This window comes from Salminus brasiliensis, chromosome 1, assembly GCF_030463535.1.
Source record: "Salminus brasiliensis chromosome 1, fSalBra1.hap2, whole genome shotgun sequence".
Classification (NCBI taxonomy): domain Eukaryota; kingdom Metazoa; phylum Chordata; class Actinopteri; order Characiformes; family Bryconidae; genus Salminus; species Salminus brasiliensis.
Window position 1 is genome coordinate 89569419 of NC_132878.1, and position 19900 is coordinate 89589318.

At 41.8% G+C, this 19900-nt stretch overlaps 1 protein-coding gene across 33 annotated transcripts in view; it reads right to left on the minus strand.

Moving 5' to 3' along the window:
* The window catches only part of rims2a (regulating synaptic membrane exocytosis 2a), a 268366-nt gene that overhangs the window by 133665 nt on the left and 114801 nt on the right, over positions 1-19900 (minus strand). For 24 of the 33 annotated variants that reach the window (XM_072692323.1, XM_072692313.1, XM_072692312.1 and 21 more), the window contains 2 exons: positions 8221-8414; positions 4556-4675 (listed from right to left, as the gene is read on the minus strand). In XM_072692323.1, coding sequence (XP_072548424.1) covers positions 4556-4675; positions 8221-8414 — 314 coding nt within the window. Of the gene's footprint in view, positions 1-4555; positions 4676-8220; positions 8415-8643; positions 8712-19900 lie in introns of all 33 variants that reach the window. The other 9 variants (XM_072692325.1, XM_072692331.1, XM_072692330.1 and 6 more) reach the window with 1 other exon arrangement.

Consider the following 19900-nt stretch of genomic DNA (forward strand, 5'->3'; position numbering starts at 1 on the left):
AGCTGCTATTAATTATTTCACAGCAGTCAATGAATAACGAGGCCTAAACCTCACGTCTGTCTCCATCACCTGCATTGTACTATTACCACAGCAAGCTCACCAGCTACTTTCCTATGACATACAGCATCAGTTCTGTCAGTTCTGTCACTTAAGACGTACACCAGCCTGCAGTGACGAAGAAAAGACTACAGTGGACTCCTGTCAGAGTCGACTCACAGCGGAGAATTGACTCACAGCAGAGAGTCGACTCACGGTGGAGAATTGACTCACAGCAGAGAGTCGACTCACAGTGGAGAATTGACTCACAGTGGAGAGTCGACTCACGGCGGAGAGTTGACTCACGGCGGAGAGCCGACTCACAGCGGAGAACTGACTCACAGCAGAGAATTGACTCACAGCAGAGAGTCGACTCACAGCAGAGAGTCGACTCACGGCGGAGAGTCGACTCACGGCGGAGAATTGACTCACAGCAGAGAGTCGACTCACAGCGGAGAGTCGACTCACGGCGGAGAGTTGACTCACAGCGGAGAATTGACTCACAGCGGAGAGTCGACTCACAGCGGAGAGTTGACTCACAGCGGAGAATTGACTCACAGTAGAGAGTCGACTCACGGCGGAGAGTTGACTCACAGTGGAGAATTGACTCACAGCAGAGAGTCGACTCACAGTGGAGAGTCGACTCACAGAGGAGAATTGACTCACAGCAGAGAGTCGACTCACAGTGGAGAATTGACTCACAGCAGAGAGTCGACTCACAGCAGAGAGTCGACTCACAGTGGAGAGTCGACTCACAGTGGAGAATTGACTCACAGAAGAGAGTCGACTCACAGTGGAGAGTCGACTCACAGTGGAGAGTCGACTCCTCCAATCCAATATTACTGTAACCAAGCAAAAACTGTAAAATATCATTTTAATATCTTAATCCACAGCTACACCTAACCTTAACCTACATCTTAATCTACACCTACACCTTAATCTACATCTTATTATACACCTACACCTAATCTTAAACTAATCTTAACCTACACCTTAATCTACACCTACACCTTAATCTACATATTATTATACACCTACACCTAATCTTAAACTAACCTTAACCTCCATCGTAATCTATACCTACACCTAAACTAAACCCACATCTTATTATACACCTAATCCTAATCTTAAACTAACCTTAACCTACATCTTTACACCTACACTTAAAATAATCCTACACCTTAACCAACATCTTATTAACCACCTACACCTAAATAAAACCCACACCTTAAACAACATCTTATTATACTTCTAAACCTAATCTTAAACTAACCCTAACCTACATCTTAACCTACACCTACACCTAAACTAAACCTACTCTTTAACCTACATCTTATTATACACATAAACCTAAACTAAACCTACACCTTAACCTACATCTTATTATACACCTAAACCTAAACTAAACCTACACCTTAATCTACATCTTATTATACACATAAACCTAAACTAAACCTACACCTTAACCTACATCTTATTATACACCTAAACCTAAACTAAACCTACACCTTAATCTACATCTTATTATACACATACACCTAAACTAAACCTACACCTTAACCTACACCTCAATCTACACCTACATCTAATATGAACCTACACCTTAAAAGACACCTTAATCTACATCTTAATATACACCAAACCTAATCTTAAACTAACCTTTATTTACACTTTCCTCTACACCTAAACTACACTTACACTTTAACCTAATCTGAACATATTCCTTAATCTACACCTACATCTAATTGTCATGCCTGCCCCTGTTGTCATGTCTGCCTTTGTTTTGTGTTGCCATGTGCTCCCGAGTGCTTGAGTTTGCTTTTCTGGTTTGATCTGTTTCTGTTTGTTTCTGGTTTGATGTCAAAGTGTTTGGTTTGTAGCATGTTTGTTCGGTTTGTTTTCCTTTATTAAATAATATCCTGCGTGTACGTCCGCCTCAGTCTCCAAGCTTGACAAACCGTGACACTAATATGAACCTACACCTTAATTTACATCTTAATAAACAGCTACATCTAATATGAACCTACACCTTATTTTACATCTTAATATACACCTTAACCTAATCCTAAACTAACTTTAATCTACACTTTAATCTACACCTAAACATAACCTTAGCCTACACCGTAATCTACACCTACACCGTAATCTACACCTAAACCTAATCTGAAGATACATCTTAATCTACACCTACATCTAATATGAACCTACACCTTATTTTACATCTTAATATACACCTTAACCTAATCCTAAACTAACCTTAATTGACACCTTAATCTACACCTAAACATATCCTTAGCCTACACCTTAATCTACACCTACACTAAACCTACACCATAACATACACTGTAATCTACACCGAAACCTAATCTGAACATACACCTGAACATACACAGAACAATCTACACCTACATCTAATATGAGCCTACACCTTAACCTACACCTTAACTTACATCTAAATATACACCTAAACCTAACCTTAACCAACACCTTAATCTAAACCTTAATCTGAACCATCAAATATGGTTGCCAAAAAATTCTAATTATTTAAAACTGCCACTGTTAAAAGTAGAAGTTCCTTATACTTGTGGAGCTACTTCTTAAGGTGCTTTGGGGAACCTTCAAGGAATCTTTTTCTTCTAAAACACCTTTCTTGAAGGCTAATATGTATCAAATATAGTGATACACTTTGTTTTTAAAGGGAAATTTTCACAAAATCTTTGCTCTTGCCCAAAATAAAGATAGCACAGCTGCTACGCTAACTTGAGAGACGTTATATTAGCCACTTAGTTGCATGCTATAAAATACATTGACTGCAGCCCTGTAGACTAACGCTAAAAGGCCTCCGTGCTCTTTTCATTGTTTCATGTTAGGCCTGCTGAGGAGCTGTCCGTGGTGCTGAAAAAGAGCTGACTGATAGGAAAAGGCACAGAGGTGAGTACTATCCGTACTGTAAGCCCCGCACGAACCCATTTGCCTTCTCAGAGCATCACACAAATCAAATCCACGCTAATGGCAGCCCAATGCAAACGTACAAAAGGGGATTACGGAGCCGCCTCCTGGATGAAAATGGCTTTATGTAACGTGCGGCACAGAGCCGCAGGGAATCTCACTTGTGTCCGAGCATGAGTGTGTGTGTGTATATATGCATGTGACGTTTATACGGGTGGCCCACGTGTGATCAGCAAGCTGCTGCTGCTGCTGCCAGAAGGCTGAGGGAACACACATGGCAGCATTTGGCCGCACGATGGGCCATTCAGAGAGTTCACTCGATCAGTAAAGGCCTGTCCATCTCTGCATTTCTCATTTTTATAGCCGCTCAGCTCTTTCGCTCAGACCACGTACACATGCACACACGCAGTGAGGCAGGCAGGGTGACAAAAATGGTTCATATTCTCCTATACACTTAATGACTTGCCTGCTTACCAAGCTGAGAGCACATTAATCCTTTTATGTGCCAAACTGTTCACGACTGATATGAACTAATATCAAATGAAAAGGGTGTTAAAACAAACTAGAGAGGAAGTCTAAGTACGCACCAGTGCGTCAATTCGATGTTTCTCACCGTTTCTGTTAATATCTTTGCAATTATACAGCACAGACCAGACATTTGCTTCAGACAATTCCTGAGTCTGTAGAGCCCACCCTTTTGATTGCAACTTGCATTGCCAGATTGTGTGTGACTCACATCCGGAGTGACGAGGCTGTGAAGACGTCGTCTCTCGTCGTGTCTAACTGGTGGATTTGTGTGTCCGTCATCTGCCTCTCATTTGTAATGGGTGGGTTTGTGCGTCTGTCTATTAGTTTGTATAAAAAACTGACCAATGGAGACTTAGAAACTCGTCTTCTGCATTCTAACAGTTTTTCAGGGTTGGAGTATCTTCTCACACAGTGTTCTAGGTCACGTCATTATAGAGTGAGCTGAGACTGTTCGAACATTTTGATATAAAACATGTGGGCATATCTAATCTGCACAAATTTCAAACAATGCCTTTAGACTCCAGAAGGTTAATGCCGCTGAACTGCTTCTGCTACGAACATGCAAAATGATCAGTGAAGGCTTAATTGAACTGCACTAAAACTATCTCTGAGATGATTTATGTAAGAGGAAAGAAATCTCAGCAATAATAATTTAAAGCCTATAAAAGTGTGTATTTTTGATTTCAAAATTTTACCATTGTCATTTAATCCTCAGTATTGTCTAGACCCTCTTTACAACCTTCCCCTGACTTGTGGGCATCTATTACTTTCGTTTTCAGATCTTTAGGCAGTTGAGGAACTAAATTAGTGAAAATTTATAAAGCTTGAAAATCTGACTCAGCTGACAGTTCAGACCTGATTTGCTAAAAAGGTCAGAAATCTTTATGTCTGATTGGCCATAGAGGCTGTGTGTACTAAGTTCCCTTGAAACCAAGACCTGATTGTCTCTACAACACGCTTTTCAAGCTTAAGCTTAAGCCAAGCTTCCCATGGTCCATCCCAACAGCCTACAAGCAGAGTGAAACTTGCATCAGATTCTCACCTTCAAACCCAGGAGGGCTCCGGAGTCCCGCGGCACGCTCCCGTCCTTCAGGCGCTTGTTGAGCAGAATGCGGCCAATCAGCCGATCCCCGTCTTTCGACGGCTGCCATGTGACAGGGTGCTATGAGTTCCAAGTCACAGGGAAAAAAGGTCTGGTTTACAACTGAAGCTTTAAGAACAACATCATTATGACATGTAGAGAGGAAGGCTACGGTGGAGGTGGGGAAGGAGCGTTCATTTTTAAGCATTCAGGTGATCACATGAACTCTGTTTCGATGATGGGCTAAACAGTGAGCAATCAATCAACAGGTTTAGGTGTGAGTAGTCATGCTTAGGGGTTGTTAGAACACTGGACAGTGTGGATATGCCATACCAGCCCTCAGTGTACATGAAACCACCTGCTCCTGAAGTTCCTGATGCTTAGTTCACTCTCAAACATAGTGTTTTTTTTAACCCCATTTTTCTACCCAGTTTGGAAGACCAATTACCCAATGCCTGTTCATGTAAACCCCCCTATTACTAGCAATGCCCCTAAAACTAGACGGGTGAAGACTAGCACATGGCTAGGTATGCAGCATTGCTAGGTAGCCAGCACTCTTGAGGAAAGTACGGCTCGCCAGCTCCAATATAACAGCTAACAGATGCCTGTGCTGACCAACATCACAATAGGACATCTATGAGTGATGTGGGGAGGAAGTGTCATCAACCCACCCCAGAGAGAGCAAGGCCAATTGTGCTCTCTCGGACTCCGGTTGCTGATGGCTAGCAGCAAGACCCCAGATTCAAACCAGCGATCCTCGGATCACAGTGGCAGCACCTTGGTCCACTTTGTACATGAGGTTCTATGACCGATGCATCAAAAGAACCATTTTTGGTTCCGTAAAGAACCATTCTTCTCAAAAAACCTTCTGGTCAACTTCTTTAAACCCTTAAAACCCTTTTCACACATATCTTGTTTTAAAAAATGGTTCTAAATTTAATAAACTCTATTCAAATATCTGCCCAGAGTTTATGTGATCAAATGACTGTGGTAGTGATTTGCATGCAAGCCCCTTCCCCAAGCTCCAGCATGGCCCGACCCCTGCACCCAAGGATTAGTTCCCAAAACGGCCAGCCCACCAGCACCAAGCACAAATCCCACAATAAAGAAAGCAAACAACACAAACACAGAGAGCAAGATGGACAATGTGCACATCACCCCCCCCCCCCCCGCCCACATCCACCCACCCGCCCCCTCCTCCCTCCCTCCCTCCCTGAATGAACAGCAGAACAGGTGATAATAACCAAACCTCAAACAGATACGACAGTGAAAGGGAAAAAAGAAAAACATAGCTCATCTGTGCCAAAACAAATCTGCCGCTCCGCCCCCACCCAGCTACACTGTGCATGTGTTGAGATGTTCTGGTGTGTTTCTACTGGAGTCGGTGGAGTGTGGTGGTCCGGCCGGTTGTGTTGTGTTGTGAGGTAGGGTACGGGTTGGGGTTGGGATTGGGTTTTTTTGGGTGGGTAGGTTAAAGAGGGCGTACCACAGAGGGTCTGGGGCCTATATGAGAGAACTATATGCCTTGCTGTAAGTGGGCATGGTCACCACAGGGCAACAACACAAAACAGAAAAGTGAGAGAAGAAGGTTGGAAGGGCATGCACCAAGAGAGAGGGACCCCACATTCTCTAAGTGCCATGACAAAACATTCACATCGAGGAGTGGAGGTATAAGTGAAGCTCCTGCCACACACTCTAGCTCAGTACCCACACTACGCCACAATCAGCTGCAGCTACCAAGCCCACAACCACAGAGCAAGCAAGAGGTCCCCCCCTCCCACGCTCAGCAACACCCCAGCTACAGCCAAAGTGCTGCCAAAAAATAAATAAATAAATAAATAAATAAACAAACAAAAAACAACAAAACTAAGCAAATATTTCCAAAAAAACAAAAACAAAACAGTTCTGCTTCAGCCAAATTTGCATAATGTTCCCCTTCCCTCAAATGTAGTTGATCCCCCAAGGACTTTTGCTTCTTTAGGTTGGTTCTGGAGCTTCACGGCTAACATAAGCTAAGCCAAAACTAAGCAGTCCTGGAAGCTTCACACACCCATCTCCAACATGGCTTTTGACACAGTGGGTCTGTTTTTGGACTCTTAACTATCTGCCACTATTAACTATCTACACCATGATTATTATATTATGGTTATGATCAGAGCAGTTCAACAGTATAGATGGTTTGGTAACTTTTATCAATAATGTATAAATAGTTCTGATCAGAGGAGGACGGGTCGGGTCCCCCTTGTGAGTCTTGGTTCCTCCCAAGGTTTCTTCCTCCAGCTCTGAGGGAGTTTTTCCTTGCCACTGTCGCTGTTGGCTTGATCACTGGGGGTCTTTGATCCTTCATGTCTTCTTATGTTATTTCTTTTTTTTCTGTCTTTTACTAATTATTAATTATATAAAGCTGCTTTGTGACGACAACAGTTGTAAAAAGCTATACAAATAAATCTGACTTGACTTGACTTGACTTTACACCTGGCATTAACGTGTGTTTTTAGTGATCAGATTTGCCTTTACTGCGTGAAAAGCCAGGTGTAAATGCGGCCAGGGCGCACTGCCATCAGACTATGATCGGATCACTCAAACCATGGTCAGAAGTGGTCAGGACAGAATCTTGACAACATTTAAGACAAATGCAAACAGAATGTTTTCTGTGTCCAGATACAGTTCAACAAGGCGGGTTATGGTCTCCTGAAGCCGCACCACCATGATGAGAAACCATTGTTTTACAGGAAGTCCAACAGAAAGTTTATGGGGGACATTAAATCGGATCTCACTGGCGGCACTTTTTAGTGAAAGGGTATAAAGAATCTGGTCAAAGTATATCCAGATATATCCGGATGTTAATGACAGGTGTAAACAGGCTCTGTATGACATATGACATGCTGTTATCTATAAAAATGAATGGTCTGCAGTTTGTATAATGCCATAGTTCTACAGGTCAGACTGCTTTAAAAAAGTCTAGTATTATGTGCAGTTATCATAGTTATCATCCAGCTCCTGGCTTGATAAATCAGTGCTTAAGTGGTGTTAAATTGGACAAAAAATCCAAGCGCTGGCTAGAGGTGGGGTTGGGGGTGATTACATCCAGGAGAAATCTGGATCCAAGCTTAGTTTTTCAGACTAGCTCAGAAGATCTCTCAGAAGAACTACTCTCTTCAAAATGAGAAATTCTTGTTTCTGTTTACTGTAATTTTGTTTCCCTGCATCTGTTCTAATGATATATTGTGCTTAAATAAGCAGAAGCTCTCTTATTGCTGAGGTAAATGATTTGGAATAATGGGCTTAGGTGCCTAAAAGTTCTGCACAGTCCCGCACTTTGGTCTTGAAGCTCCAGTGTAAACCTAGAGACGCAAACTTGGGACTCTAGACATCTTAACTGCCCGACTATTTTAAGGTAAGGGGGAAATTAACTTGTTTTTTGGCCAAAGCAATACTGATAAAGGAAAGCAAATCAACACTTCTCATTACTCATAATAATCATTAATACAAATCAAAACACAAATAAATCAAAGACCAGATGAGAAGGCAAATAAAAAGAAGAGCGAGAAAAAAAAAACAGAGCAAAAGGAGTAAGTAAATGAACTGAAAGGAGAGAGAATGCAGGCTGGAATAGGTCCCAGTACCTTCTCACTATGGCTATGCTCCTCATTTAGGGTGGTGCTACTGCATGTGTCAACGCCCGAGTCTTTAACCTGCGGCTCACACCACTCGGCATCCTCTTCCAAAGAGTGGCCCCAAAAGCGCACCATTTTCTTTTGGCCCTCTGATAAGATGTGTGCCTGCTCAATAGTTTTTCTTTTTCCCCTTTGACTGTCCCCTACAGGCGTGGGATAAAAACAGAAAGAAAAAAAAAAGCACAAAAAGAAAGAAAGAAAAAAAGACATGCAGGTGAAAATAAATCAAAGGAAACCATGAAATGACAAGAGATTGAGAAGAGAGAGCGAGAGAGAGAGAGAGAGAGAGAGAGAGAGAGGGGAGAGAGAGAGAGAGATACAGAGATCGACAGAGCGAGGAGGTAGGGTGGGACTAGGCTCCGCACGTCTCACCAAAGACATAGAGGAGGTATCGCTGCTATGCCACGTCGCATGGTCCCACCAGTGGCCATCTAAATCTCCTGTGGGTTCCCCATATACACACACACACGCACACACACACACACACACACACACCACACATACACACACAGCAGCGAGCAGCAGCAGAGAGCACAATGTAAGGAGTGAGGAGAAAAGTAGTACAAGGAAACAGCACAGAAGAGCACATATAGTCACAAACACATTAAGTACAGGACCATACACCCTCAACCAGTGCACACACACGCACACACACACACACACGCACACGCACACACACACACGCACGCACACACACAGTCTCAGGCTGCTATTTGGGTATACTTTCACCAGGAACAATGATGTCTACCAGAGGAGGATGGGTCTCCACTCAAGGTTTCTTCCTCTCCCTCTGAGGGAGTTTTTCCTTGCCACTGTTGCCGCTGGCTTGCTCAAAAGAGGCTCGGACCCGGAGCTCTGTAAAGCTGCTTTGTAAAAAGTTCTATATAAATAATTCTTTTATTAAATTTAATTGAATTGAACTACTGAAACTAAACGTCAAGCTTTGGTGGTTTGGTGTGTGCGCTACTTTACAATTATTTAAAAAACAAAAAGGTGTCAGTCTATTCCCAGGTGGACCCAATGATCCTCACTGAACATCACTGGCAGCAACACAAACCAAAACAACTGCTTCACAGTTGGCAAGGTGTGCTTTTCATGAAATGCAGTTTTTTTTCTTTGGTGTTTTTTGCCAAATAGTCCTTTTCTGACTTCACTGGTTAACAAAACTCATCTTTCTGAGTGTTTTTCTAATTTGCCTTTTTTTTAACAGCATATGAGCAAAAAAAAGTATGATCTACAAAAGTTTTCTTGGTCTTCTTGATCTGTACAACCAACCAGGTAATTCAAACAATAGGCAACAATAGTCCAATTTTCCATTTAGGTCTCCACAATATGGACCAAAGAACATATTAACGCTACAGTGCTACATACTGTAATTGCGATGTCACTTCCCATTTTAAAAACCACAGCATGTTTTAACCTGGTTAAAGACTGATCTGCATAGATTTTGCCCAAAGGTTTTCGTTCTGTTGGCCTGTTTGATCATTGGTGCTCCCCTGCCCCACCCTCCAGGGCTTGTGCTCTTCAAGAACCGAGAAACGGATAATGAAAATCCTCCCTGGACACAAGCTTTTTCAGCTCCTCCCTTCCAGCAGGCACTACAGAACCCACCATACTAAGACTGCCAGACACAGGAACAGGTTCTTCCCTCATGCCATCATCCTCATAAATAGCTGACCACTAATTTCAGATAATTATTATTCCTTGACCCACATTCATAACATTGTTCACGTTTTTCTTTATCATACTTGTACACTACTGTTGTTTAAACTAGCACACACTATATTTTGTGCATATTAGTATTAATAATAATTTGTACACTGTGTCAGCCCCTCGGTATTGCACCCTCCCTCGATTCCAAGCCGCCACCCACAGGACCAAATAAGGACTTCCCCCTCGTTTGTGTTCACGTGTTTGGTTCAGTGTATCAATTCATGCTCGTTTGGTTCATGTGTTTCACCTGGGACTGGGGGTACTTAAGGAGCTTCAACTCCATGGTTCAACGCTGAGAATTGTGTCGTTTGGAACCTTGAGGTCGCTCGAGGGGTTCCCCATACGACTAGAGGTGTGTTACGGTCAACCACGTTAATAGTGAGGCTCGCTCGCTCACTGTCAGGATTTACTGGCTACCCATGTCCCTGCAAGGTGACCCACGCTGCCGTTTCAGGTTAGGTCGCCCTTGCCGTTTTGTCTAGCTGCTGGTTTCCCAGCTCTCCTTGTCTGTGTATTGAGCGCTGCTCTAGTGCCCGCTCAGCTCCTAACTCCTCCCAGTCCCAGGTTTGTTATGTTCGCCCTTTGTGTTGTCATGTTTCGGTTTTGTTCATATTTTTGTCCTTTCACTGCTGCTGTTTGTGTTCATTTTTTTTTTTTTTTTAATAAACCCTCTTGCTTAGATCTCCATCTCTGTGAGTTTCCATTCCCTTCACTTCTGGCCTAGCACGCCATGACACACTGTATGTATATTATTGCCCTTGTAAAGTATAGTCAGTGAATTGCCTGTATACTGTGTATACCGTGAATGCTGTATATTGTCTATAAATGGTGTGTACATTGTCTAATACAGACAGAACCAAATTTCTTATGTGTGTCAATATACTTGGCCAATAAACCTGATTCTGCTTCTGAAGTGAATTTCTCAATGGAACATCTGTGACTGGACAAGATGCCTGTACACTTTCTGCAAAGACTGGTATTAAAATAAGGATAAAGGAAGAATACATTGTGCAGCCCTAGTGCACCAGTATTAGAAAACATGTACCATTTAATTTGGTGTTAAATAAGGCAAAGTAATAACCCATGTGTTCATTCTGTTATAGGAAAACAACACTGTTAAGAATTGTATGAAATAAGCAGCAAAAAAGGACCCTGTTGATTAACTATTCTGCCTGAGGCTCTACGGCTCTGTCGTTTCTCAACAGTGACGGCGGAAAAGTAAATGAGATGTAGTGTTTGCATGTTTCAAACAATGTTAGCTGAAGGGAATAGCTTATCACACAGCCTGCAAAGCACTGGACGGCCAGGCCGCAAAATATTTCAGTGGGATAAAACATGTTGGCTGAGAGCAACCATGCTTGACCTCAATCTAATGGAGCCACGTGGTCGCTGGGTGGTCGGCTTTGAGCTCCTAAATGGCTGCGGTTTCTGATGTGACTCGTAGAGTGGGCTCCAGCTAAAAAGCTTTAATGCCGCTCAGTAGCTCATGACTTTAGGCCATTAAAACACATCCGGTTTTGAATCTCATTTTGAATCCAGTCCAATCAATCAACCTTTGTTTTCACTCAGAGATATATTGAGAGTCACCCTCATTTTTGATGTAGCTGAGTTACAACAAACAGGCATTAAAAGAAGTGAAATAGTTTTGAATAAACTCAAACTAAAATGAACAGAAGCTAATGAACAAATAAAAAAATAGGAGAGAAACGGCCAATAAAATTATAGTTATTAGAGTATAAAATAAACACATTAAGATTTAATTAGCAAGAGAAACAATAAAGGATATATAAAAATTTAAAGAAATTAACAAACCAAAATGAAAAAAGAAATAAAACCAGAGATAAAATATGTAAACTATTAGTTTTTTGAATTTTTTAATTAACCTTATAAGGCAAAATAGGTGGAGAGAATATTTGTAATATTGCACCTGCTATGGAGGTTATCGTCTGTGTGCAATATTTAATTAAACAAAAAAGAAGTGCACGAGTCGATTCTGTGGAAATGGTGTGATTTCTGGAGGGATGACACTCAACAGAGAACAGTCTTGTGCAAATTATGCTGTAGAAGCATTGCGATAAAGGAGCAGGATGTGGACTTTATTTCACCATTTGAAACAACTCTACAGCTTGCAAAATCAGTAAAGTACTAAGAAGAGTCCAATTATCTTATGCTTAAATATATATAACATAGTTAGATATTTACTACTTAACTATCCAGCATGCTGCGTTTTTGGCGTTCCAAATAAATGCTGACACTTTACGCTTTCCTTTAACATTACGCTTTGTTAAGGTTTTATCATATCGTATTGCATATCGCCATGTCCCTTAAGCATATCAGGCATATCGGGCTAGGCGATATGGTAAAAATACTATATAATTATATTTAAAGACATTTTCCACAATACACAATATTCGTCATGATACACGTTATCACAGACTAAATACATCAGTAGCGACAGATTCTTAAAAACTACTGTTCACATACTCTCCAGTGCTGAGTACAGTGATTCGTTTACTGAACTTTGTCTAATTAAACCAGTCTAATTGCACGGTTGGTAATGAAACCTGCAGCTGATCAGTGTTTATTAGGCACTAACATTCTCCTCGATATGCTTAAAAAAAGCTTATTGTGTATCCCAACAAAATTTATCACAATACAATAAAATATCATCATATTGCCCAGCTCTATATATCTATACATCTACATATCATCCAGCCCTACAGGAGAGTGTTTTAGAAATAAAAACAAACCAATGCAACCAACTTTTTTATACAGTTTACAGCAATGAGAGCTGCCAGGGTCGTCAGTAATGAACCTCAGTAACGCATTTGGTGTAGCACGTCTGTGTGTTCATCAACACTGGCTTCAGAACAGCAGCTGACCCTCTGTTTCTCTCCCTTTCCCTGGAATCGATTTCTGCAGCTGCTCTAGTTACCTTTGGAGACTCTGCTTTTCACTCTGCTGCTTCCTTTCTTCTGGCACGGGGAAAAACGTGAGCGTCAGCGCTCTTAGTACTTCAGCTTTGGGGCCTCTCTCTCCCTCGCCCTCTCTCTCTATCTCTCCCTCTCTCTCTCGCCCCCTCTCAGCAGGAGGCTGAAGTGCTGAGTTGCTGAATCAGGCTTGCACACCGGTCTGAGGCTACAGTCTCCAGGCTCTCCATCAACCTGACAACTCAATAAAAACCCAGTGTAAACTATTAATTGGATCATTAATTATTGACACTGTTTTTACTACGAGCGGCGGGGGGAAAGACGAGCGCGGGGCGAGAGAGAAAGACAAACGAAACGTCGCGAGCGTTAATAAAACAAGTACTGATACACAGGCCTCCTAAAGCCCGGACAGAAGATAACTGTGCCAATAACAATGGACACAGTCTGGTTTACACCTCCTGGCGGAGAGGGAAAGGGCCGGAACACATATGTTCACTTTAAAATCACGTCACTGGAAAACTGGAGGTGTGTTGGATGGCCTGATCTTTTTGGGTGGTTAACTTCCAGGAAACACACATATGTGGGTTTCTGAACTCCTAGAATCTTCCGGAGAAAACAGTACAGAGGCGTATTGCTGACAATCAACATTTTTTAGCATGCTAATATTATTATTTTCAGATGTTATGTCATAATTTAAAAAAAATGGAAAATCTCACTATGAAATAGTCATTAGAAAATGTTGCAAGTCATAATTATGACACAGAACATCTTGCAGTTAGTATACCATGAGATATAATGTCATAAAAACAACATATACTAATCAGCCATAACATTAAAACCACTCACAAGTGAAGTGAATAACACTGATTATCTGGTCAGAGCTATTTTGGTGGCACTAGGGGACCTACACAAGTTTAGGCAGGTGGCTTTAATGTTATGGCTGAGCACTGTCTGTTGTTATTACGACAATAGAGCATCTTGTAATTATGAGAAAATATCAATATTTTATGATATCAATTTAAAGTAGCTGAATGCATTTCTTAGAAGAGGTGTCCACAAACATTTGGACATATAGTAAATCTCAACCCCTTATAAAGCATATCTATATTAAGGCACAAGTTCAAACAGGCTGTGGTGCCCCCGTGGAATCCAAGCGTCACCCAGTTCTGGTCCGACCTCTGGCCACATTCAGCTCTTTGTGTTACAGAGGCAGTGGAGCCACAAGCGGACCACCGGACCTCCCTAACGAAGTGTGTCTGCATTCATCCTCTGTTTTGCTCTTTCTGCAGCTTTTTCGCTCCTTCTCCTGCTCCGTCCGCACATCCCCTGATCGATCCGGAGGAAAACAGAGAGCGAGGGACAAGGCACTAAATCACGGTTCGTTTGCCGTGCACGACTACAGCTTATTAAACTTCCTGCAAAGCACCCAGCGCTCGCCCAGCATCCCTCCGAGCTGCAGCAGAGCCGTACCTGCCAGGCAACTTGCACAGGTTGCACATAAAGCTCCACTACTGTAATACACAGTATGGTCAGGATAAGAAATCAAATTCTCACAGCAATGTTTCAACATCTAGTAGAAAATCTTCCCTGGACAGTAGAAACATCAACTCAACAAAAGCGATCAATTTTTTTCTGGGCTATTGATGACAAGGTTGTGGGTTCAATACCCAGGCTCAGCAAGCAAGCTACCACTGTTGGGCCCTTGAGCAAGGCCCTGCTTACTGGGCACTTAAATGATGGTCCTGTTACTGCTTGATTGTGTCCACTAGTGTGTATATGTGTGTGTGTGAGTTTACTACACGGATAGGTTAAAGGCGGAGGCCCTTGAATTCAGAAGCAACAATAAATGAGCAGGTGTCCCAATACTTTTGTCCATATAGTAAACGCTACACTAAATATTAGAGCAGCCATATGTCTTCTTTTTCCATGTCCTTTAAAAAATACAGATCTAAAAAATATGTCCAGCCAGGATTTCTACAGTGTGTAAAATGTCCAGGGTTTCGCCTTGTTTTAAATCTTTTTTTTAGGTAGCTAAAAACATCACATTTTACTCCAACATGTACATGAGGCTGTAATTGAGGGGATGGACATATGTGTCCATGTTTTATAGATTTTACTGATAAACTTGTTTGTGTTTTTGTATTAAAGTGATTAATCTGTAATATTTCTTAGTTCATGCCCAGAATAACCCTAACTGGGCAAGTCAACCAGCCGGTTGACTTGCCCAGTTAGGGTTATTCTAGGCATGAACTAAGAAGTATTACAGTCAACTGTAATACATATTAGCCTCTTGAATGGGTCATCAGAAAAAGAAAAAAAAGAAAAGCTGCAAATTGAGTATCCAGTATTTCTTACCATGACTGCTAAAGGCTTAAATACGTTACGTCAAATTGAATAAGTACATTAAGAGCTTACGCACAGTGATTGTGTTGGCATTACACATTTCATTCATGTGAAATTTCTCCTCATCTTAATGGTTTTCATGCCACTGTGCAAAACCTCTCCTCTCGGCTCTCACATCTAATAAAGGCAGCAGGACATGTAGCCTTATCTAGACTGAAGTGTTTTCCCTCTCTTCCTACAGGAGAAAAAAAAGCACCTGACCTTCAGAAGAAGCTGCCGTTCCTCTGCTCTGTTGTCAGGGCTGGCGTTAGAACCTGGAAATCTTGGGCATCAATAATGTAGGGCTGCGTTTTCCCCTTTGTGCTGGGAACAGTTATATAAGGAGAGATGACTGGGCCGCCGTCTCTGTATCTCTCATTCTCTCTTTCTCTATTTCGCTCCATCTCTCTCCTCCATTGTACCCTCTCCCATTCTCCCTAGCTCATCTGTCTCTCCTGTCGACCATCCTCCTCCTCCTCCTCCTTCTTCTTCTTCTTCGGATGTCGCACAGGGAGGCTGCTGTCACTTACGAGTGTCTATCTTCAGGACCAAGAGCAAGCAGCTATTCAACCAAAACCTGGACCTGAACATTTAAACTCCTAGTTCAGGATGCTCTGGGGGTTGTGAACAGGCCTAAATGATATTTGGGGTAAATTTACAAAATTACAATACTTTAGGTTTGCATAATCAATATTGCTATTGTTGAAAACTGTCAACCATTTACCCCAACAAACTGTCCCCAAACTGAGGTAAGGGATTAAAGGGGGAATTTAGACTTTCTGGATATGGACAAAATACTATACTGTAATTGCAGAACTGAGTCAACTGACCCCTGCTCAGTTCAAAGTATTACGATCACATTGCTAGAGAGAGTGTTTTATGTAACGCTCGCTTAACCATTTAACAGTGATCTTTAATCCGTGCTAAAAGGAAAACCCAGTCCTGTAGCTGACAACATAGATCAGGACAAGTTTAAGCAGAGCAGGTCTAAATAGTGTTAACTAATAATGAAGACAATAAAGATTCATTTATTTTATATTTTTTTTGGGGGGGGGATTTAGAATTTTTCTGTTTTAATAAACTTTTCTTCCTTTTTTAAAAAATTTAAAACCAAGGCTGTGCAAAATCACAATAAAATATAACACAACTAAATCAGTTTTTCTCCTAATCAGTTTTTCTCCTAATCAGTTTTTCCATAATGTTTCGGGTCAGCAAAAAAAAGAAATAAAAAGAAGCGTATTTTGTACAAGTTTGTATAAGGGACTTTTCTTTTGACATGGTCTGTGTTTTTATTACTATATTTTTAAATATTTTGACAGAGTCTGTTCATTTGTTTTATTTGTATACTTATTTTGACAGAGTCTGTTTGTATTAGTGACTTATATTTTGACTTTGTCTGTTTTTATTACTTTTTTTTTAATATTTTGACATAGTCTGTTCATTTGCTTTATTTACATGGTCTGTTTGTATTTATTTTGATGCAGTCTGTTTTTTGTTTTAGTAACTTTTATTTTGACATGGTCTGTTTTTTGTATTAGTGGCTTTTTTGTCACTTTCTGTTCATTTGTACCAGTGACTGTTATATTGGCATTGACAATTTGTGACGGTTTGTTTGTTTGTTTGTTTTAGTGACTTTTATTTTGCCACTGACTGTTTGTTTGTATGTATTAGTAATTAACTTTTTTTTTACATGGTCTGTCAAAATATTAACTTTTATTTTGACACAGCCTGGCCTGGGCCACTATATTGTGGACGTTTCCTCTTTCCATGGCGTAACCAGCAAGCTGATTTGCTCTTTTTAGTTGAAAGGCGGGACTTAATCCGTAACCAGCAAACTGATTGGCTCCAGGTTCATTAATAACGTCGCTGGGTTGACTTACTTGCCTCACACTAACAAAACTCTGCTCTCCTCTCACACCCCACAGTGCTGGCGCTGCAGATGTGTGGCTTTGTTGCCTTCTGGCTCTGTAACACACTCCGTTCACGTGTTACACCCCTACTACTTATTATTCAGTATCAGTGCATCTGGAGCCTGGAGGGCGATAAAGGCTGTCAAGTGTCATGTGACTCTGTGATGCCCCGCCCACTCAAATCTCCTCCCATTTAAATGAGAACTAGGTCAGATATGTGGAGAAAGCAGTCAACAGACAATACCACTCCCTTCACTGTCTGCCCTGAGGTCTGTGGGTGAATCCTGATGGGGAATCATGTAATTAGCCTCCACATTTTAATTACTTTGGCTACACCTTCTTTAATTAATCCGAGTAGCTGATGACACATCTCCCAGCCACCAGGACCCCGCTAGCGGCCTGCCTCTGCCTGACTGAAAACAGTAGAGTCACTGGAGTGCTCCATCACACAGGGACAATCCATTTTTATTAGTGCAATACAGCAAAAGCTCACAGGCGCTCTGACTCTATCTCTCTACGAGTGTCTCTCGCCCGTCTCACCCTTTCTCTCCTCTCGTTTTTCTCTCCTGTTGTTATGTAACACAGTCCATTAAAGCACAATGAACCAAGAGATCAGAGCCAACCAGGGCGCTGCAATTCCTGCTAGGAGAGGACGGGCAAAAAGAGAGGGCAGCTATGTCAGCCTGAGACACACATACATGCACACACACATACACACACGCACACACACACACACATACACTTAAATACATACACACCCACATAGAGTAAAAGGGACATGAGGGCAAACAGTAATGGGAACACACACGCACTTCGCTTAAGGGCATACTCTCTCTCTCTCTCTCTCTCTCTCTCTCTCTCTCTCTCTCTCTCTCTCTCTCTCTCACACACACACATACACACATGCACACATACACACACTCCAGCGCACCTTCTCACAGTCTCTCAAACACAAACTGTGCAAACACACTCCCACACTCAGAGCATCTCGGAGCAGAACATTTAGAGTGTTAAACTGTAAGAAGGTTAAGCATCAGATAACATGGAGAGTATTTGTAGGCTTATGTTACACACAAACAAGTACTGTAAAAAAACCTAGGGATGTCCTGATCAGGGTTTGTGCCCTCCTCTCTGATCCAATCCGATCCGATCCGATCCGAGTCTCTTAATGCTGACTATCGTCCGATACCGATCCAATCTTTCTGTATTTTTATAAATAATACAGCACCACAACTTAGGTAATACGAGCTAATAAACAACAATAAACACCAGTAAAATCACTATTTTTAGTAATCAGACTGTAATCAGACTAAACTCTAATCTGATTTACTTAGTTTGAAGCAGCTTTTTAAACGACTGTTTTAAACTCTATAGTGTTTAATGTCTTGCAGTCCAGTCTGACTGACTGACCTACCTGGCCATTCAGCTCCCAGTTCCTCTACAACCCTGCAGTCTAATCACTTAGTATGTGCGCATTAGGATTAGGATTAGGATTAGCATTAGCCTCCTCATCTGGTTTAGAAGCTCTGAAATGAGTGTGGTTCTCCCGCTGGTTGAACAGGTTTCTAACCAGGCATAATTAGAGAGTAAAGATGGGATGGGAGGAACGTTAGCTCTTCCCAAAAGGAACCGATGGAATTAAATATCTTTGTCGTTGCACAGCTACAACCAAAATGGGTGGTTTTTAGCAGTGCGGAGAAAAAAACAGCGGAAAACACACTCTTTACCCGCAGCTCTGGGAGCCGCATGCGTAACGTTTACGGCGAGGCTCTGAGTTAACGCTAAGCTAAAGTTTTCCACTTCTCAGAACTTTACGTTCCACCTTAAATGATGAAGCAGTTCTGTTCTGCTGCTGAAATGTACACAATGTAACTGTGGCGCTATTTAAGTGAAGAGGTAGCATTAGAAGCCAACTTTAGCTTTTGTGTTGGCTGCTAACTGGTAACGTCATCACACTTTTGAGTTTTGTAATAAAGCTCAGTTTTACTGAAATAATGTCTAGGGTCTAGAAGTTGGTCTGCAGCAGCTGAGGATCATGTCTATTAATGGTGCCTGGGAGACGCCAGATGGCTCTCTGCTACAGCAAACCTGAGGATCGGAAGTGGGTCGGAACCTTAAAAGCTGATCCCTGATCGGCCTGGATCGGCCCCTAATCCTGAGTCACTGTATTAGATCGGGACATCCCTAAAAAAAATACACTCTGCCTACATTCTTACCAAGAATACCTCACCCAGCAGTGATAACGTGGCTAAATGCCTAAACCCTTCAGAGATGAGTAGGCCTGTCACTTCAATGTAGTTTTAGTGGAATATTAAAGAAACGATTGGGCAAAAAAAAAAAATATGGAGCTGGTCAGTCAAGACATATGTGCTGTCCAAACTTCTTCTTGCTTCTTTAGTTAAGTACTCCAGTTTCAAAGCTAACACTGAAAGTCGACAGTCACCCAAATCACAAATTCTGTAAGTGGAGGCAGTGGTGGCTGGGGCAGTGCTGGCTCAGTGTTTAGATCACTGGGTTTTTGATCCCAGGGTTGTGGATTTTATACCTGGATCCACTAAGCTACTACTGTTGGGCCCTTAAGCAAGGCCATTAACCGTCTCTGACCCTCTCAAACACCACTTTAAGCTGCCCTCTAAACATGTTCTGAAGTTAGACATCTGTAAGAACATCTGTAAGAACGTCTGTTTTCACAAA